The sequence below is a fragment of the Choloepus didactylus genome, chromosome 8, assembly GCF_015220235.1.
Source record: "Choloepus didactylus isolate mChoDid1 chromosome 8, mChoDid1.pri, whole genome shotgun sequence".
Taxonomy (NCBI): Eukaryota; Metazoa; Chordata; class Mammalia; order Pilosa; family Megalonychidae; genus Choloepus; species Choloepus didactylus.
This window is the reverse complement of record NC_051314.1, coordinates 60,454,109-60,476,368: the sequence shown is the minus strand read 5'-3', so window position 1 is coordinate 60,476,368 and position 22,260 is coordinate 60,454,109. Positions and strand designations below refer to the sequence as shown.

Below are 22,260 nucleotides of genomic sequence, written 5' to 3'. Positions count from 1 at the left end.
TTTATGGTTGCTTAACTGTTCAGAGTTTATCTGGCAAGAGAAACATTCCCATTTCCCTCAGGAGACATTTCTGAAATCTTGTAAGTGTCTTAAACAACATTGTCAGTTTTACTGCAAAGATGTTTCATATTTTAGCCAAATATTTTTATATAATAATTCAAAATTATTTTACATATTAAAATGGTTGCCATAGTATGGCATGTGTCACCTATTGAGAAATAGATACTCATTGTATAGCAAATAGATTTCATGAACTCTTATGAAGCTTTCATTGTCAAAACCTTTAACGAAAGTGAAAACGTTTCTAGATGCTCTTTTCCTTGATACTACTACATCCACCTATCCTTGATTGGCTAAATTTCATGATAAAACGAGAACTTCGCAAGGAATTTTAGCTTTTTTGTTGTAAATGTGAACTGAGGTAAGCTGCTTCTTAATCACTTGATGTTAAGCGAATGCTTTAGAGAGTGGTCATCAGGTGCTTAGTCGTCCCTGTTATAATACTAGGTAATAGAGCTTTCCAGGAAGCTGAGATCTGAATTCATTGTGAATAAAAATAGCAATGTGTATTTTATATTCACGGTGAGAATTTCAACCAGCTTCTGGTCATTTTTAATAAATTTTTTTCAAATCACGTTAACCATTAAAAAATGTATAATACTTTACTCAGTTCTTCCTAGTGTATGGAAATAACTATGTTAATGTGAAAATAAGTAATTAGGACTATGATTAAAGTGAGCATTTGCCTTAAAAAAAAAAAAAAACTTAAGGCAAATGTAGGGAATACCTAGTTATATTTATATTACAAAAAACTTTATTGAAATACATTTATTCAATAGCAAAGACATTTACAGTAGCTGTAATTTGACATAATGAGGTCATTACCTATCTTCTTTTGTGTTCAAGAGATTGTCTTCTGCTGCTGTCTATGAACTTAAAAATATTTCTGTTAGGTACATAACAGTGATAACTAATTTTAACATAGTAGTTTCTCATATATAAAGAGTTATCTATAAGTAAGGTATTACTTAATCCCTTCAGCAGCCTTGCAAGGTAAGGAGTTGTATTATTCCCATTTTACAGAAGGAGAAATTGAGATGGAAGCAGGACTCCAGCCCAGTGCTGACAATTAGTTACAATGTTTCTAGAAAACATGCTGAGATATGTTCCTCCAAAAGCTTATATTATTTGACTGGGTAATCTCATGTCTAGGAATATATCTAATGAAATAATCAGAGATGTGAATAAAAATTTGGAAATTGAAACATCTATTCATAAGGAAACGAGTAGGTATATTTTAGCATATCCACCCAATGAATTTCTAGGAATAAAAAATTGGAAATTGAAACATCTATTCATAAGGAAACGAGTAGGTATATTTTAGCATATCCACCCAATGAATTTCTAGTAATCAATTGTATCATGTTCTTGATCAATTGTTAATGACAGAGAGAAATACTGATAATACGGTAAAACAGAAAATACAACTGAATGCAAAAACCACTTTCATCCTCTTTATATCAATTCTATTTATTCCCGTAACCTTAGTCACCCCCTGTGAAATCTCCATCTCTAGCCCTGTATATTTCTTCAGAGCTCTAGATCCATATTTCTATTTCTCAAACTTACCATATTAAAAATGGAACTCTGTTCTTCTCTCATAAATCTTCTCTTGCTGCCCATCTAGGTTCATGGCTTCATTGTTCACTCAACTTCCCAAATCAGAAATCCTGCAGTCTCACTCTCCTTCATTACTCACATCTAATAAGAAACCAAGCACTGTGGCTTCTGCCTTGAAAACTTTTAAATCTTTCTCCTCTTTTCAGCACTTCCTGCCTTTCTTACTTGGACCGTTGCTACAACTTCATAACCTAATTTCTGCTTCTGCTTGCTTTTCTCAACTCCAAATTTTATATCCTGCCACAAATTATCTTACTGAAATACAAATTGCATTATGTCAATCCACCTCAAAAACATCTTCAGTGACTCTCTGCATCCGAGATAATGGTGCCTAAAGTTTATAGAAGCATAGTCCTGGATTCTTTGGCTACAACTTTTCTTTCCAGGCTTATCTCTCACTCCTTACCATGCTCAAACCAAACCAAACTGTTCCAACTCAGACCTGCCACGGGATTTCTCGTATCTCTCTGACTTTGCATGTTGTTTCTCTACCTGGGTTGCGCTTCTCCTTGTACACCTACTCACCCTTCAGAACCCAACTGAAAAAGCTCTGAGGCTTCATATGAGCAATTTGGCCAAAAAAAAAACATAATTAAAATTAATCTTTACTACAATTTTCTCAGATAGAGAAAGGAAGGGAATCAAAGAAGGGACAACTTAAAATATGATTCCTTTATTTGGGTTTTTGAGGTCACACTTTTTGCAAAGTGCTGAATAGGTCAGTGGGCAAAAAGGGGTTGATAGTACTTAAGTCACATAAACCTAACTCAGATGAAAGATGCATGCAAATAGAGAGAAATAGAATGGTCGTGTTAAACGAGAGAAAGACTTTGTTAGGCCAGGTAATTTCCTAACTTCATGAAAAGTAAATTCAATATCTTACTGCTCCTGAGGCCATCAGTGGGTCACTTGTTTTTAATGTTTTGCTTTCTTGTTTGGCCCCTGGTATTATGGGGCAACAATTAAGTACCTGGTCTTTGGAATAAAACAAACTGGGACTAAAATTTGTGTTCCACCTCTCACTAACTTTGAGGCTTTAGGCAAATGGCGTAACCTCTCTGAGGTTCAGTTTTCTCATCTACAAAATGGGAATAGCAAAATCTACTTTGTATTTTTGGATTGAAAATGAATTGAAATTATGTAGGAACTGTGCTTAGCACATAGATTCAATAAATGGTAGAAGGCAGAAAATAAATTCCATAGTATATGAATATGGTCATCATTTATAGCAACTTCCCTTTCCTAGAAAGGGAGTAGGGGCAAGGAGCAATCTTGGGAGCTAATCTGAGGGTTTGGGCTCCTTGGAAGTGCACAAACTATTCCTGGGTTTGGGCTGATTTTTTAGCTGCAGTGTTGCAAGTTTTGGCCACTATGTCTTCTCTTTTAATGGAATAGTTCACATTAAAAGAGATTGAGAAAATGTATTTTAAGTGTTTTGTTTTATTCCAGAGGGATTTCTTCCTTCTTGAGATTTATCTAAATGAATGAACTTATATTGCAATATGAGATAACTGATTTGTCATCTCTATAATTTTCTATTTGTGTTTATTCTTGTTTTATAAAAATGAGGAAACAGTAAAAAGGAGCTGATGAGTATTTATTTTTATTTATTTTTATCAGAAAATAAAAAGGTTCATGAAAATATAAAGCCTGGGAATTTCTAAAGATAACCTCCAGCTCCGTTTTTTTTGAGGAAATGATTTTTGTCTACTCCAAACAATGACGCTTAACACTATTGAAAGTCGGCACATTTTTGGTAAACAACATTTTCCTGGCAGGATGATGTCTCCTGTGTCTTTCTTTTGAGCCAGACTTCTCATTATCATTTTGATCTATAATACATAAAACTTTCCTCTATAGTATTACACTTGCATCTTTGGAGAGTCTGGACAGAAAGGAATTTTAAATTTCATTTAATGAGTAATCAACAATAGAAAAATGTCCAAATCTTCATAGCAATATTTGGGATTATGACTGGTTACAGGAAAATGCACATACCAGATTACACTAGAAGACATGTAACTCATAACATATTTGGCATACTTTATATCCCCAGAAGGTACAGCCCAAATACCAAGAAACACAAGGGGCTAAAAATGGAAAAAAAACAAAACACTTTTCCAATTTCTGAATGATGCAGTCAAAGACAAAAAGAAAAACCTCAGTTGCTCTTGAGTGGGTACTATTTAAAAAAAATATTTTTTAACTTGCAACAGACCCACTTGATTCTTCTACAGAGAAAGTGAAATCTGTGCATGGAACCAACAGATTGGATCCAAGTATTGTTGCTGAACTTGAAAGAGATTCATTCAGACTCAGAATGGTGAGTTCTGAGTATCATCAGTGAACCAACTCTGTAGCAGTCTGAAATATATATTTGATTCATACAGCAGTTCTGGAAAAATGAGAAAGAACTTCATGTTGGAAACAGATGAGCAAATGTCCGTTGAGGCATTGGCATATTTGCTAATGGTTCATATCATTCTGATTGGATTCTTTAAAATATGTCACATCTTACACTCCCTGTAGGGTGCTGAGGAAATATTTTCTGACCAAGAGACAGTCTCAGTTTCGTGTGTCCTGATAAAACTCTGCTCTAAGTACAAGTTAAAGCACAAGACACATATTTTGGACCTTTTTTTTTAAAAGACAACAAACATCAGAATATATCACAAGATTCAAGGATTGAAACACTCAAGAGAATAAAAATCATAATTTAATTTCCAGTTACTACACCTATTCTGTAATCCTTGTGAGGCACTGTATTTCATGTTTTTTTTTTTTTTTGTTTTTTTTTTTTTTGCCACATTTTAATTCCAAATAAATATGCAACACAAGCAAGTAAGTAATGTTTCCTGTGGAAAATACAATTTAACGGTTTCAAAACACTGATAAATAATTACATAATTTTCTATATTACGTAATTTTATTTTTACTAGAAGAAGAAATAGAATTAGTAAAAGTACAAATAGGCTCCAAGAAAACATTTACATCTTGGTAATTTACTCAGAAAATTGTAACTCAAATCCAAGTGGTTAGGACTCAAGTATTCTGCTCAAATCTCTGAAATGTTGCTAAACCTTTCATAAAGTTGTTCTTGGTGCCTTTTAATTAAAAAAATTAAAAAAAATAAAAAATAAAAAAATAAAAAAATAAAAAAAAATAAAAAAAAAATAAATAAATAAATAAAAAAATAAAAAAACCACTCACAAAATAATACCAATGACCGATTTGTGGAAGTATAAAGTGACCTAGCCTTTAAATATCTTAAAGTTTCTGTCTTGAACAAATATGTTATTAAGTACATGGCATTTTTACTCATCAGATATCTTTCCTTTAGCAATAAAACCCGTAAAACCTTCAGTACTTGGCTAAAGGTCATACCTCATTTTTTTCTTTGAGTTTTGTGATCATAACAATCACAGGACTGTCTTCCTGCCAAACCATCTGCCAGAAATCATTGACGGTGTTGATCATGGGGCCCTGCGTGGCAATGAATGCTTTCTCCTCGCCACTGTAGCCCTAGTTAGAGTCAAAAAACAAAATAGTGGTTTTTAGGTTCATGCCTTGCACCGACAGTTTAGGTGAACGATCTCAGGACAAAGCAGCTGTGCTGGTCCAAAAGCTACACAGACTGTGGTGGCTTCACTGACTCTAGTGCCACAACACACATGGCTATTTTTTTGGCAGGTCAAGCACAGTATGACACTAAGGGTTGCAATGTTGTGCCCACCTGAGCTCCCCACGAGAGTGCAGAAGCCACAGACATACGGAAAACGGGGTTGTTATAAAGAACCTACTATGTTTATGACTAAAACAAACAGGAAATCTTGCTAGCAACCAAGTTAAATCAAATCGAATCCATTGCGAGGAAAAAAATAATACCAACAATTCCACATAGTAAGTCAACATGCTCATCAGTATGGAATTTATATTTATTCACTTACCCTAATATAATTAGCATTAATGTAGGTGCTTAAAGCATCAGTTACATTTTTTGGTCTTAAACACACTCTGCTGATGGGATCTAATGAAGAAAACAAGAAAGAAAACATTAAACAAATTTACACATCTGTTAACTTACAATTTTTTTGTACCATTCCATGGATTTTTTTAAAATTTTATTCGATAACATATTTACAACCTAAAATTTCCCCTTTTAACCACATTTAAATATGTAATTCAAGACTATTACATTCACAATATTATGCTACCATCACCACCATCCATTATCAAAACTCTCCCATCATCCCAAATAGAAACTCTGTACATTTTAAGCTTTAACTCCTTATACCTTACTTACCCCCCTCATTCCATGGTAATTTATATTCTAGGTCTTAATTCTGTGAGCTTGTTTATTTCATATCAGTGAGATCATACAATATTTGCCCTTTTGTGTCTGGCTTATTTCACTCAACATGATGTCTTCAAGTTTCATCCATGTTGTCATATGTATCAGAATGTCATTCCTTTTTTATGGCTGAATAACATTCCATTGGATGTATTTACCACATTTTGTTTATCCACTCATTGGTTGATGGACACTTGGGTTACTTCCACCTTTTGGCAATTGTGAATAATGCTGTTATGAACATTGGTGGGCAAATATCTGTTCAAGTCCCTGCTTTCAATTCTTTGTTGATTTTTCTGGATTTTTATCATCTTCCTTTGGATGGACCATCATTTCCTGTTTCTTTGTTTGTCTTGTAAACTTTTGTTGCACACTGTACATTTTTAATATTGCAAAATGTTAACTCAGATTGATTCCCTGAGACGTCTGTTTCTTGAGTTGGCATCTAGTTAGTGATATGACAGAGATTTTCTTCAGTGTTAGGAGCTAACAAAACCAAGCAAACCTAAACAAAATGACCTTTCACTGTGCAAACTGACTTTGCATTGGCTGGTGCTCTCCTTCAAGAGTTCAGCCCTCTTAACTGGAAGGTCAACTCCTGGGGAATGCAGGATCATCCCTGTCTTTTCTCGGCCTGTTCTTGACCTGGGCTTGCGCTTGCTAGTGGCCTAAGAAGTCCCCCTGTTTACGTAGGTTTGCATGCCCCCTCTACTTCCCAGGAAACAGACCTTCTCTCTCTCCTGGGTATTCCACTGTAGGTTTTAAAGCAGGCAAGCCTTTGCCCCAGGCTGCTCACCTCAATTATTTCTTACTCTACTTTCATTGTCTCAAGCTGCTTTAGCCTGGAGGGCAAATTCTGGAAGGGGGCACCCCAGAGAAGAGTTTCCCAAGTCAGTCTTTCCCAGCTGGAACAAAGCTAGGGACCCACAAAGGAAGCACTGGCCTCCTCCAAACTGCCCTGGGGAGTGGATGGGGAGGGTAGGCATGAAGAACAGGAGCTTCTTCCATGGCTACCCAAAGCTCAGCTTTCTTGACTCAGCCCTTGCCCAGTCAATGCAGCAATTCAACTTTCCTTCACAGCTCTGAGGAAGTGTACTGTCTTCAAGTCTTTTCTGCCACCTTTGTGCTCTGTGGGTTGGAATAATAGCCTCCTTCAGAGCCAGCCCCACGGTGATCCAAAGTAGCTAATCAAAAACAGAGATCAGCTATCAGATCCCCCATACCTGGATCTTGAGGAATTGTGTTTTTAATTTCCCTCTCTGGCACCAGCAAGCTGCACCAGTGCCTTAATGTTGCCTGAGGAGAGGATGGAGGATGGGTGATAGTAACCACCACACCGAGAGCGCAATCCACGCACTGGTATTTACAGTCTCTTCCTCCTGCTCTTCCCTGGATGCTGCACAGTGTTCTACCAGACTCTGAAATTTCAAAATATCTGATTCAAACAGTTCCTGCCTGTTTAATAGTTGTTCTGGTGGAGGGACTGATTCCTGGAACTTCCTATTCTGTTGTCTTCCCACAATCCCTCCTTAACCTGTGTATTGATCTTCTGGCATATGTAAATGCTTGTTTGTTGATGTAGCTGTGTGTCCATCTCTTGATTCCTCTGTGATTACTGAGGGACATTGGGACCCATTTTCACCCTTGTTGCTGATACAAATCTTACTTCTGAGGCTGGAAGATGAGGATTACATTTCATGCAGTTTCTCATAGGCTTCTGATTCTTGACCTCATTTCTAATTTGTGTACCTTCTCTTCTTTGGATTTGGAATTTGCATCAGGTCTCCCCGCTGTTGACTTTCAGCTTTCTCTTCAGAAGGTGAAAAGTTTCTTCTCACTTCATTACTTCATCTCATCCAGAACCTCAGGTTCAAATCTGACCTTGCCCATCCAGTTTATGTTCTAGCCAGATCCCATGATTTCCCATGATGGGTGAAATTGATTCATTAATTGGCATTAAATAACCAATCCATGGGGACACTGGTGGTTAAAAACATAGCCATACATTCTTTAACACTCCTCCTAAAAGGTGGAGGCTAATTTCCCTCTCCTAGAGTGTTAGTTGAACTTCATAAATAGAATATGGAGGAAATTATGGTGTGTGATTAGGACACTTTCTCTCTTGGAACACTTGCTCTGGGGAAAGTTAACTGCCATGTCTTGGGGACACTCAAGCAGCCCTTTGGAGAAGTCCACATGGTGAGGAACTGAGGCCTCCTGCCAACAGGTATTGAGTAAGGCTTCTTGAAAGCAGATCCTTCAGTGCTAGTCAAGCCTTCAGGTGACTACATCACCAGCCAACATCTCCAATGCAATTTGTGAGAATCCCTGTGCCAGAACCACTCAACTAAGCCAGTCCCCAATTCATGAGCCAACGAACTGATGAGATATAAATGCTTACTGTTTTAAGTCTTTCAGTTTGGGGGTAATTTGCTACAAAACAATAGCTAATTACTATGGGAACCAATAGGGATGCAGTCACGAAACACTGGCATGCTATCATCATCATATTGCAATTGTCCTTGCAATCATTGTGGGCTTGATATTTGCCAGAGATGGAGCAGCCAACAGCAATTTCTACACTATATCTTAATGCTATAAAGTGGGTGCTATTAATATTCTCTTTATATAGATTAGGAAATGGAGGCACCAGAGAGGTTAAGTAACTCAACCAAGGCCATGCAGTTAGTAAGAGGTGAGGCAAAGATTTGAACCCAGGTGTATCAAGCTAGAACTAAAAACAATGCCATTACCAAAGATGATGTTGAAAATACTTAGCAAGATTTTGATGGATTGTATGGTGTGTGAATAAAACTTTAAAAAAGTATATAGTAAGATTTTGACTATCAATCACTAGGGTATTTGAAATAAAGATTGTGTATATTGATTTTAGTAATAATAGATGCTTCCATCTGGATATGGCTAGAGGTGAGTTGTTTATGAGGAATATGGTTTTGGCAAGAGAAGGCTCATTCTGCTTACAGCCTTAGTGTGAGATATGAAGATCAAATTGTCTTTTGATTTTATGAGCCACAGGTAAAGTAGTTTCTGGTCATGCCAGATGGAAAACTATAGAAATGCAGAAGAAATTCTAGAAATCAGTCAGAAGACCCCCACGTGGTACCCATAGATCCTGTTCATAGAGGCAGACCCTCATTCAGTGGCAACCAAAAATTTTGCATTAACCTGGTGTGTACTTTTGGATGACCCTAAAAGAGGGAGGGCGACTGCAGAAATAATTAGAGTGGAATGGATGGTGTTCCGGTTTGCTAACGCTGCCATTCTGCAAAATACAAAAAATGGATTGGCTTTTACAAAGGGGATTTATTTGGTTACAAATTTACAGTCCTAAGGTCATAAGAGTGTCCAGACTAAGGCATCAACAAGAAGATACCTTCACTGAAGAACAGTTGATGGCATCTGGAACACCTTTGTCAACTGGGAAGGCATGTGGCTGGCATCTGCTGTACCTTTGCTCCCAGGTTGCATTCAAAATGGCTTTCTCCAGAAGGTCTCTGGGTTTCTCTTAGCTTAGCATCTCCAAACATCCTTCTGTCTGCATCTGAAAGCATCTCTAAGTGTCAGCAAGTATCTGGGTCTGCTCCTAGCATCTGTTGGCTCCCAAGCATCTCTTAAAGGACTCCAGTGATGTAATTAAGATCTACCCTGAGTGATGGGGCCATACCTTCATGGAAATAATCTAATCAAAATGTTTCACCCAGAGTTGGGTGAGTCACATCTCCATGGAAACAACCTAATCCAAATATCCCACAAGATTGGATTAAAACATGGCTTTGTGGGGACGAATATATCCAAACTGGCACAGGTGGGTACTGCTTGAGTAATAAAGATATGATCTGCTGGTGAAAAGGGATTATGGTACTAGGCTCAGCAACAAAGGACTCTCTTGGGATCCTGAGCCTTGAGCTTTCATCAGGAAGAGATATATTGGAGCAAGTGTCCTGAAACAAAGTACCTGTAACCCAGTATACTCTGAGCCTCTTTAGAGCAGAGGACAGAGCCTGGGAATAGGTGCAAAGTCAGCATTATCATATGGAAGCCTCATAATGGAGCTCCTATGGAGATTTAGGTTGGCACAAAACAAAAGCACTCTTTCCATCCCCCACCTCCCAAATCTCTTGAAGTCATTACAGGTCTCTATCCACAACTGTCCATCAGAGATAGATTTACACTCACTTGGACAGTGAGTATTTACTCTGCATCTAATTTTGTATTTATAATGCTGTATTTGTTTTTTTTTTTAAAGAGTGCACCCCCAATTGTATAAGCCTTAAGCATCCTCAAACTAAATCTACTCCTAATGGTAAAACCTGTCCAGTTGCATAAAATTTATCATGTCCTTAATAATGTCAAAGGATTTCTCTCATCCTTTTCCTCACAGGAGCCTTGAACCCCTGTGGAGTTGTATTTTAACATTCAGAGTTAAATTCTTCTATTGTTTCTTTGCACATCTTTTGTCAGCATTATGGACTGATTTATGCAGAACATAAAAATAAATGGTAGAACCAGAAGCCACAGTGGTGTAAATGGCACATGCTGAATGCACTCCACCAAGCACAGCATGGTGGAGGGCTCCTGGCTGAGAGCCTTTGGCGGCAAAGTGCTCTAAGCTTATGGCCGAGGTTGTGAAGTGCCATCTGGCATTTCAGCTGTCATTGGCTGGAGCACACAATAGCATGAGCAGTCCTCCCCCCCCACACACAAATACATACATGTTGGGGTATTAAGAGCTAGTTGTCTACTAATATTCAGCATCCCCTTTCTTTAGTAACAGGGCCCCAAATTGTGGCTGGGAACTTAGTGGGACACAAAGCTTACGACTTCCTTTCTTAGCATCCCTTGCAAACAATTGTGGCCTTGTGACAAGTACTTACTTGTGACACATGAGAGGAAGTAATGTGTGCAATTTTCAAATCATGGAATTAAAGGGAGGGACAATGCTCCCCTTCTACTACCTCTTACTCCATCCTGCTGCCTGGGACCCAGGCCACTTGAACAAAGGTAAAATCTTGGGGATGGTGGAGCCACCAGGGAGAAGAGCCTGCATCCATAACATGGCAGAGTCACCATTCCAGCCCTGGCAGCTTATACTTGGATGGATATATACATGAGAGAGAGAAATACATTTCTATCTTGTCTAAGTCAATTTTATTTGCTTATATTTAATACTATGTGTATTAAATTTTTTTGGAAAACTTATTTCAGAAATGAAAAACATTATAACAAACCAGTTCTGCCTACAGAGGCATTAAATAGAGAACATGTGTCCTGCACATCTGGGTTTTGTACATTTTCAGAAGTCAAATTCAGGGTTTCTCAGAGTCAGAGCTCACATGTCCAATAAGTATCAAGATTCATAAAGGACAACTTTTTAAGCACTATAGCAAAAGGGATTCCCCTTAGTCTAAAATTAAGCACTCAGGTCCCATGATTTTGCCATTAGAATACTTGCAGTGATGAGATTAGCCTGGATAGCCCTAATTTGACTGTTGCATTGATTTCTTCTGTCCTGTCCCACAGCAAACACATGGTTTGACCTGAATCCCTTTTCAATGTTTGGAAGAAGCTGTCATCAGTTACCACATGTAGCAGTTTATTCTATTCACTGACAGCATGGCTATCTCATGTTGGGTAGAACATTTTAGCGCTAGCAAAGTTGTCCAAGAATCCTAAAATTATTTTCTGTAAAGAAGGTTAAAGGCTTTTTGTGGGTCATAGTGTTATGGGAAATCTGGTAGTTATTTTTACCAACATTTGTATAAAAGAGTTAAGATCAGCTCATCCCTTTATGATTTCTTTAACCTGATATACTCCAAGCCTCTTGAGGGCAGGGATGGGAGATCTTTTACTATCACCAACTTGCTAAGACAGGGCTTAGAACAGAGCTTTATATATATCTAGTGCATTGATTTAAATGGTCTTGTTCATCTTTTAAAAAGTCAGTACATTCCTCTCTAGCAATTGTTGTATTGTTCTCCTTCACTACACAGGTGAACTGCTGAAAGAGTTTATTATATTCACTGTTTCTACCTCCTCATCTACAGTTCATTCTTCCTCGTGTACAACAATCTATTTTAACCCTAGCATCGTGCAGAGACTGCTCTTTCTAAGGTCACCACTGACCTTATTGTTGCTAAATCCATTGGTCCCACTGTGGTATTTTTTTTTTTTTTTTACCTCTCTGTGACATTCAAAAGCTGTTAACCATAATATCTTTCTTGACATTTTGTCTTCACTTTGATTATGGTTTCCTGCTTCCTCTTCAATGGTTTCTTTTCAGCAGGCTCCATTTAATGCTGGTATTTTTTTTAGGTCCTCTTCTATTCTCACCTGACACTGCCCTGTTGGGTGATTTCTTTCATTTCTATGACTTTAACTATTACTTAAATCCTGAAGACTCCCAAGTATATTTCTTACATCAGATCACTCCCCTTATTTATAGGTCATGTGCTGCTATTTGTTTCTTCCTTCCGGTTGCACCAAAGATTTGTCAAACTCCACATGCCCCAATGCATTTTGAGGCCTACTGTTTTCTTTATGTTTGGTGTGCTACCATCACTCCACAGCCCAAGTTTGAAAACTAGATGTCCTACTGGACTTGATCTTATACATCATTCATTCTGTTCTATTTGTTCCATCTCCTAAACTGCTTTGGATCTGTCTTGTCTCTCTACTCCCATGGCTATCTTCTTAGGCTAGGACCTGAGCACCCCTTCTGGTCTTCCTGCCTCCAATCTTGCTTTTATCTAATCCATTCTTCTCATAGCTGCCAAGGCCATCTTTGTAAAATGAAATCTGATCACATGACTCTCTTGCCTAAATGCCATTTGTGGCTCCAAATCGTCCATAGTGGTATTTCCCAAACTGTTATCTGTGAATTATTACTTCCATGACATGTAAATTAGGACATTTTAAACAAAAGGGGGGGGGTGGAAGTCAGTAATCAAATAAATGTGCATTCACTAGATTAATCAAAGTTGAACAAGTTTTTACTGCAGGACTTCTCAGGGTCTTTATTAAGCTAATGTACTTTGTGAATTTCCAAAAAGGTAAAATATAGTGCGAAGTATTTCAAAACTTATTTGTTCACTGAGCTCATTTTACCATGAAAACTTGACAACTCAAATAGCCTAAAGCAGCACTGCCCAACAGAATTTTCTGTAATGATGCAAATGTTCTATAACTGTGCTATTGTGCTGTAAGTGGTTAATGAGTACTTGAAATGTGGCTAGTATGGAAAGAGGGAACTGAAGTTTTAATTTTGTTTAATTTTTATTAATTTAAATTTGGATGTACATAACCATATGAGGCTGATGGCTGTCCTATTGTAGGGTGCAGGCCTAGAATCTGAAGTCCAAGATTTAATTATCTTTTTAATTAGACTTTAAAATATATATAAAACATCAATAAAATCATAAACAGTGATAAAAATGATGATGATGGTGATAATATGACAATGATGATAAAGATGTTTTTAATCCTTGGCAGTTTTATTAGTCCATGCTAGCATATTAAAAAGGCTTGGTTGAAGCCATACCTTTGCAATTATCTTTTCCCATGACCTCGTCAATGGCTAATCTTCCATGCGCACCATATGGTCTAGGGCAAATTCCCAACTATTCCATGCTCTTGCAGATCCTGTGGCTTTGCATATGTTGTTTCCTCTGCTCTCTCTGCAAGGTAAAGTCTTCCTCATTCTTCAGGGCTCAGTTTAAGAAATATCTTTTTTCTGCAGCCTTACCTATCTTTCCCAGGCAGGTAGCTTGGGCTCCTTGAGTTTCATTTTAGTATTTTTCATCACATATTTTAGGAGCTTTCATTTCTGCCTGTCCTCAGTGGATTGTGGTGAGCCGCATGAGGCAAAGGCTGTGTTGTATTAACTTTTGTGTTTGTGGTTTCTTAATTGGAATATGGATCACTGAGAGTTTAAAGTCAAATTAATTTCTACTAGGAAGAGGTTAAACACTGCTTTTGACTTTCTAAATTCTTTTTTATATCTTTTAGCAAAGAGGACAGGAAAATTTTCATTCCTTTTCAGTGTCCACAGATTATTAGAAGTTTCCACAAACACCTTAAACCACTCAGGATTGAAAAGAGATCCATTTCCTTTGGTTTACATAACATCTTTGATACATGATTTACTGGGAACTCTACCCTGTAAACTGCTAAGAGGTAGGTTCTCTGACTAGCTAAATTAGGTTTATGTGTGGAAGTTAGTAATTTATGGTGTTTTCCAAGTATTTAGAAGTTTCCAAATACTTTAAAAAAAAAAAAGCAAGAATGCAACATATGACAGAGTTGGGAAAAATGCATGGCTTCAACAAAGCCTTTTTAATATGTTAGCATGGACTAATAAAACTGCCAAGGAATAAAAACATCTTTATCATTATTTTCATATTATCACCATCATCATTTTTATCACTGTTGTTTATAATTTTATTGATGTTATATATATTTTAAAGTCTAATAATAGCCAAGTCACTGTGATTTTTTCAGAACAGAGATTTCTGGATTATATGCTAAATATTTCACATACTATTTATGGTACAAACGTACAGTGTCAATAACAATTGCCAATATTACTTGGCTACTGATCACTTTTCCTCCTCTTTTGTCCCTCCCTTTTTTTTCTCTTTCCCTCCTCTTTATCCTTCTTCCATTTTACCTCCCTCTCTCTTCTTTCCTGTCAACATATTCAAATTATTGAACAGCTACAGATCTGGTATATAGACTATATGAATTATCTCCACTCTGGTCTCCTTAAAATACATTCTGGTGCTCTTAAGAGATCTACTTAATGGATGAAATGGTAGCTGGATCCTCATATCTTGACTGTTATCATATCAGATTTTGTCAAGCGCTATTCAGTACTTAAGATATCTCAAACCCAGGAAGAAATAGGTTTGAGATTTGAAGTCAAGAAATGATTAGATGAAGGGAAAATATATGACTGCTACCAATAGGCAAAGGCAGAGATGAAAGCAATAGGATGGGTTTCAGAGAAGAATGAAAGATAAGTGGGAAATGGAAGGAAACGTAGGGACTGGCCACACCTCCAAGGTGATTGGGACTCAACTTCAAATTTATTGCAGGAGATAGAGAAGCATCTAGGCTTGGACTATCCAATATAGTAGACACTAGTTACATATGGTGAAATATACTTAAGTTAATTAAAATTAAATTAAAAATCAGTTCCTAAGCTGTACTAGCCACATTTCAAGTGCTCAAGTGTGGAACATTTCCATCATGGTAGGGAGTTCCAGTGGATAGCACTGATCTTGGCAATGCAGAATGGTCATTATATGGAAATTCAGTTTTGAACCATGTGAAAATTATCAGAGATAATAAGGCTCTTGAGTACTCTGCCTTTGAAATTGTAAACTTTTCTCTACCTGGATGGTATCTCTATTTTCTGGAATTGGTTCTGGGGTTAATTAAATAGGGAGGAAAAGGAGAAACTAACATTAGCTGAGAGCTTACTATTGGTTGGAACTTTGGTAGACATTTTATACATATATCATTTAACTCCCTCAGCAGCTCTGTGGGTTAGTATTATTATCACTATTTTTATGGATGAAGAAAGGATGGTACAGGAAGATCAAGTAGCTTGCCAAAATTTGTATGTTTTCTCTAGGATAGAAAATCAAGTCTGACTCTAATATCTTGTTTTATCCACACAACTTGTTGCTTTAATGAATGGGCTTATTTATTTGAATATGTGCTCTGTACTAGGCACTTAATATAAAATTGGAAACATCATTTAGGTAGGAAACATCACTAGTCATTGAATTTTTAAAGCTGAAATGATGGCCAGATTAAATACGTTTCCCTTAATTTTATCTACACTGTTTCATATTTGTATAAATTAATTGACTACATGGAAGAAATGTACTTAAAATTTATTGTTACTGTACTTCATTATTATACAAATAATTTTATATTGAAATTTTTTCCCATTGATTTTGTGATTTAGAACTTAGACATATTTTTATCATAATATTTGTTTATATTGCAAACAATTTGATATGAAAGTGACTGTGATGGGTTGAAGCTGAATGGACCCCAGAAAAGTTCATGTTTTTAAAGCTAATCCATTCTTGTGGGTGTAAACCTACTGTGGGTGGGACCTTTTGATTAGGTTATGTCAGTTGAGGCCTCCCAGGTAGGTCTTAATCCTCTAATTGGAATCCTTTATAAGAGGATGAAAGACAGAGAGAAACAGTCAGAAGCTGAGAGAGGGCACACACACACACACACACACACACACACACACACACACAGAGCTACAGAAATAGAGAGGAAGCCAGTGAAGCCAGAAGCTGGAAGCAATGAAACTCAGAAGAGAAGGGAGAATCTAGCAGATGCCACCATGTGCCTTGCCATGTGACAGAGGAGTCCTTGATTACCAGCCTTTCTTCAGGAAGAGGGTATTGTTTTGATGATTCCAGGATTTGGACATTTTCATGGCCTCAGAACAGTAAGCTTGTAAACTAATAAGTTCCCATTGCTAAAAGCCAGCCCATTTCTGGCATATTGCACTTCAGCAGTTTTAGCAAACCAAAACTTTAGTCTATCATTTGGAGTATTCTGAGCCAGGCTGATGTTGTCCTAAGTGAAGCAACTATAATTTAATTGGTTCCTGGCCATCCATGTATCCACTGCAAAACATCCTCTATACCTCACTACTACGTAAAAGCTGGTGAGCTTTTAAACTTAAGAGGAATTGAAGGTAGATTAAAACAACAAAAATAATCATAATATCTTGATCCTTTGCTAATCATTTTATGTAATATTTAAAATTTACCTCATACTGCAGTCTAAAGTAAACCACAAAGAACACCTTTACATATTCACTCCCTCCAGTTTCTTATGATGATTTTTCAACCAATAGTTTGGCTTGTCCGAGCTCTATTTCCTAAATTATTATTTGTGCAACAGGGGGTGGGTGGAGCCTTCAGGGTGCAGACATTTTCAACAGAAAATCCATCATTTACATCGGCTGTCAGCACAGGTGCCCTGGTTCAAGTGATCCACCCAGTTCTGGGAATGGGAAAGCTGACACAGGACTAGGAACAGTTGTCTGATATCATCTGGGCAGGAAATAGAGAAGGCTGAACTTTTAAAATAATCCTAGTAATTTCCAAATCCTTGTGAGATTTGCTGAGTGTTTGGGTGGATATACTAATTGGTATGGATGCATGTGCTCTGTTCATGTTTGTTTATTTAAACGAAAAATTTTAACGAGAGAAAGAGAGAGAGGAAGAGGGACAGAGAGAGAGAGACGCACACTAGTTCTATCACATAGTGCTTCAGCCAGTTGTAGCCGTAAAATATCTAACAGTGACTGTATTTTAGGTAAGTAGATTTAACTACACAGGCCAGTTAAAAAGTCGAATAGTGGAATGACTTTAAGGATGCATTTCCAATTTCACCAGAAAGGAATGCCCAAAGTCAGTCTTTGCTTTCCAATGGATGCTATTAACAGTGATTCTTTAGTTACATGTTTTAAATATACTGCTAATACTAAATATGGGAGAATTTAGTGTCATCTGAGTGACTTCATGGACTGAATCATGAAAATTTTATGACTTCAGTGTCAATATTTTATTAACGCTCTTGTGCGTCCATTTTCCCAGAGCTACTGTAGTGAGGAGTTCATGGATTTTGTCCAAAACCCAAATATATCTGTTACTTGTTTAGTAATTGAAAATATTGTTTCCCCTCTGAAGTATTTTTGCCTTCCTAAGGCAGAATTACTCAGTCCTTTCTATGCTCCTACCACTATTTGGGCCATATCTCTATTATGGCTTTTATTACACTGGATGTAATTTCTTGTTTACACGTCTCTCCTCTCTGGTCCACGAGCTCCTTGATCTTATAAGATTGTTTTTTATTCCTTATCGGTGGCTGGCATCCAGCTCATTGCTTGACACCAATAAATTTGATGGCACTAAATTTGGCTTTAATACAATCCATAGCGATGTTTCTTAAAGTATGGTATCACCTGCATCAGAATCACCTGGGTATTTGCTAGAAGTACAGTTTGCTGGACCCAATAGCAGGCCTACTGAACAGAATCACTGGGGGTACAGGACTGCACTTTTAACAAGGACTCTAGATGGTAATTATGCACCATAAAGTTGTTTTTTTAATTGTAATAGTTTGAGATATAATTTACATGCCATACCATTTATCCATTTAAAGTGTACCATTAAATGGCTTTTAGCAGATTCACTAAGTTTCACAACCATTACCACAATCAATTTACCAACATTTTCATCACCCACAAAAGAAATCCCACACTCTTTAGAAGTCACTAAGCAACCTGTACAGATTTGCCTATGTGGACATTTTATATCAATGCAATCATACAGCAAGAGGTCTTTTGTTTTTTTTTTTTTTTTTTTTTTTTTTTTTTAATCATCATTTTATTGAGATATATTCACATACCACGCAGTCATACAAAACAAATTGTACTTTCGATTGTTTACAGTACCATTACATAGTTGTACATTCATCACCTAAATCAATCCCTGACACCTTCATTAGCACACACACAAAAATAACAAGAATAATAATTAGAGTGAAAAAGAGCAATTGAAGTAAAAAAGAACACTAGGTACCTTTGTCTGTTTGTTTGCTTCCCCTACTTTTCTACACATCGATCCATAAACTAGACAAAGTGGAGTTTGGTCCTTATGGCATTCCCAATCCCACTGTCACCCCTCATAAGCTACATTTTTATACAACTGTCTTCGAGATTCATGGGTTCTGGGTTGTAGTTTAATAGTTTCAGGTATCCACCACCAGCTACCCCAATTCTTTAGAACCTAAAAAAGGTTGTCTAAAGTGTGCGTAAGAGTGCCCACCAGAGTGATCTCTCGGCTCGTTTTGGAATCTCTCTGCCACTGAAGCTTATTTCATTTCCTTTCACATCCCCCTTTTGGTCAAGAAGATGTTCTCCATCCCACGATGCCGGGTCTACATTCCTCCCCGGGAGTCATATTCCACGTTGCCAGGGAGATTCACTTCCCTGGGTGTCTGATCCCACGTAGGGGGGAGGGCAGTGATTTCACCTTTCAAGTTGGCTTAGCCAGAGAGAGAGGGCCACATCTGAGCAACAAAGAGGCATTCAGGAGGAGACTCTTAGGCACAAATACAGGGAGGCCTAGCCTCTCCTCCGCCGCAACCGTCTTCCCAAGGGTAAAACCCACGGCAGAGGGCTCAACCCATCAAACCACCAGTCCCCTATGTCTGTGGTCATGTTAGCAACCATGGAGGTGGGGTAGGCGAATACCCCTGCATTCTCCACAGGCTCCTCAAGGGGGCACTACATCGTTTTTTTTTTTTTTTTTTTTTTTTTTCCTTGTTTGTCTTTTTTCTTTTTTTTTTTTTTTAACTTTCCCTTCTTTTTTCAAATCAACTGTATGAAAAAAAAAGTTAAAAAGAAAACAAACATACAATAAAAAAACATTTCAAAGAGACCATAGCAAGGGAGTAAGAAAAAGACAACTAACCTAAGATAACTGCTTAACTTCCAACATGTTCCTACTTTACCCCAAGAAAGTTACATACTATAGCAACATTTCAGTGAACTTGTTCCTACTACATCCATCAGAAATTAACAGACCATAGTCATTTCTGGGCATCCCCAGAACGTTAAATAGCTTATCTGTTCTTCTTGGATTATTGTTCCCCCTTCCTTAATTGCTCTCTACTGCTAGTTCCCCTACATTCTACATTATAAACCATTTGTTTTACATTTTTCAAAGTTCACATTAGTGGTAGCATATAATATTTCTCTTTTTGTGCCTGGCTTATTTCGCTCAGCATTATGTCTTCAAGGTTCATCCATGTTGTCATATGTTTCACCAGATCGTTCCTTCTTACTGCCGCGTAGTATTCCATCGTGTGTATATACCACATTTTATTTATCCACTCATCTGTTGATGGACATTTGGGTTGTTTCCATCTCTTGGCAATTGTGAATAATGCTGCTATGAACATTGGCGTGCAGATATCTGTTCGTGTCACTGCTTTCTGATCTTCCGGGTATATACCGAGAAGTGCAATCGCTGGATCGAATGGTAGCTCTATCTCTAGTTTTCTAAGGAACTGCCAGACTGACTTCCAGAGTGGCTGAACCATTATACAGTCCCACCAACAATGAATAAGAGTTCCAATTTCTCCACATCCCCTCCAGCATTTGTAGTTTCCTGTTTGTTTAATGGCAGCCATTCTAACCAGTGTTAGATGGTATCTCATTGTGGTCTTAATTTGCATCTCTCTAATAGCTAGTGAAGCTGAACATTTTTTCATGTGTTTCTTGGCCATTTGTATTTCCTCTTCAGAGAACTGTCTTTTCATATCTTTTGCCCATTTTATAATTGGGCTGTCTGTACTATTGTCATTGAGTTGTAGGATTTCTTTATATATGCAAGATATCAGTCTTTTGTCAGATACATGGTTTCCAAAAATTTTTTCCCATTGAGTTGGCTGCCTCTTTACCTTTTTGAGAAATTCCTTTGAGGTGCAGAAACTTCTAAGCTTGAGGAGTTCCCATTTATCTATTTTCTCTTTTGTTGCTTGTGCTTTGGGTGTAAAGTCTAGGAAGTGGCCTCCTAATACAAGGTCTTGAAGATGTTTTCCTACATTATCTTCTAGGAGTTTAATGGTACTTTCTTTTATATTGAGATCTTTGGTCCATTTTGAGTTAATTTTTGTGTAGGGGGTGAGGTAGGGGTCCTCTTTCATTCTTTTGGATATGGATATCCAACTCTCCCAGCCCCATTTGTTGAAAAGACCATTATGGCTCAGTTCGGTGACTTTGGGGGCCTTATCAAAGATCAGTCGGCCATAGATCTGAGGGTCTATCTCTGAATTCTCAATTCGATTCCATTGATCTATATGTCTATCTTTGTGCCAGTACCATGCTGTTTTGGCAACTGTGGCTTTATAATAAGCTTCAAAGTCAGGGAGTGTAAGTCCTCCCACTTCGTTTTTCTTTTTTAAAGTGTCTTTAGCAATTCGAGGCATCTTCCCTTTCCAAATAAATTTGATAACTAGCTTTTCCAAGTCTGCAAAGTAGGTTGTTGGAATTTTGATTGGGATTGCATTGAATCTGTAGATGAGTTTGGGTAGAATTGACATCTTAATGACATTTAGCCTTCCTATCCATGAACATGGAATATTTTTCCATCTTTTAAGGTCCCCTTCTATTTCTTTTAGTAGAGTTATGTAGTTTTCTTTGTATAGGTCTTTTACATCTTTGGTTAAGTTTATTCCTAGGTACTTGATTTTTTTAGTTGCTATTGAAAATGGTATCTTTTTCTTGAGTGTCTCTTCAGTTTGTTCATTTCTAGCATATAGAAACATTACTGACTTATGTGCATTAATCTTGTATCCCGCTACTTTGCTAAATTTGTTTATTAGCTCTAGTAGGTGTATCGTTGATTTCTCAGGGTTTTCTAGATATAAGATCATATCATCTGCAAACAATGACAGTTTTACTTCTTCTTTTCCAATTTGGATGCCTTTTATTTCTTTGTCTTGCCGGATTGCCCTGGCTAGCACTTCCAGCACAATGTTGAATAACAGTGGTGACAGCGGGCATCCTTGTCTTGTTCCTGATCTTAGAGGGAAGGCTTTCAGTCTCTCACCATTGAGTACTATGCTGGCTGTGGGTTTTTCATATATGCTCTTTATCATGTTGAGGAAGTTTCCTTCAATTCCTACCTTTTGAAGTGTTTTTATCAAAAACGGATGTTGGATTTTGTCAAATGCTTTTTCAGCATCTATTGAGATGATCAATTGATTTTTCACTTTCGAGTTTTTAATGTGTTGTAATACATTGATTGTTTTTCTTATGTTGAACCATCCTTGCATGCCTGGAATGAACCCCACTTGGTCATGGTGTATGATTTTTTTAATGTGTCTTTGGATTCGATTTGCAAGTATTTTGTTGAGGATTTTTGCATCTATATTCATTAGGGAGATTGGCCGGTAGTTTTCCTTTTTTGTAGCATCTTTGCCTGGTTTTGGTATTAGATTGATGTTAGCTTCATAAAATGAATTAGGTAGTGTTCCATTTTTTTCAATGTTTTGAAAGAGTTTGAGTAAGATTGGTGTCAGTTCTTTCTGGAAAGTTTGGTAGAATTCCCCTGTGAAGCCATCTGGCCCTGGGCATTTATTTGTGGGAAGATTTTTGA

General features: G+C 37.3%; 1 protein-coding gene across 2 annotated transcripts in view; it reads right to left on the bottom strand.

The window, feature by feature from the left end:
• Nucleotides 1-22,260, bottom strand: part of PTPRR (protein tyrosine phosphatase receptor type R) — a 289,941-nt gene that overhangs the window by 32,366 nt on the left and 235,315 nt on the right. For both annotated transcript variants that reach the window (XM_037847618.1, XM_037847619.1), the window contains 2 exons: nt 5,628-5,707; nt 5,065-5,202 (listed from right to left, as the gene is read on the bottom strand). In XM_037847618.1, the coding sequence (XP_037703546.1) occupies nt 5,065-5,202; nt 5,628-5,707 (218 nt within the window). The remainder of the gene's footprint in view (nt 1-5,064; nt 5,203-5,627; nt 5,708-22,260) is intronic.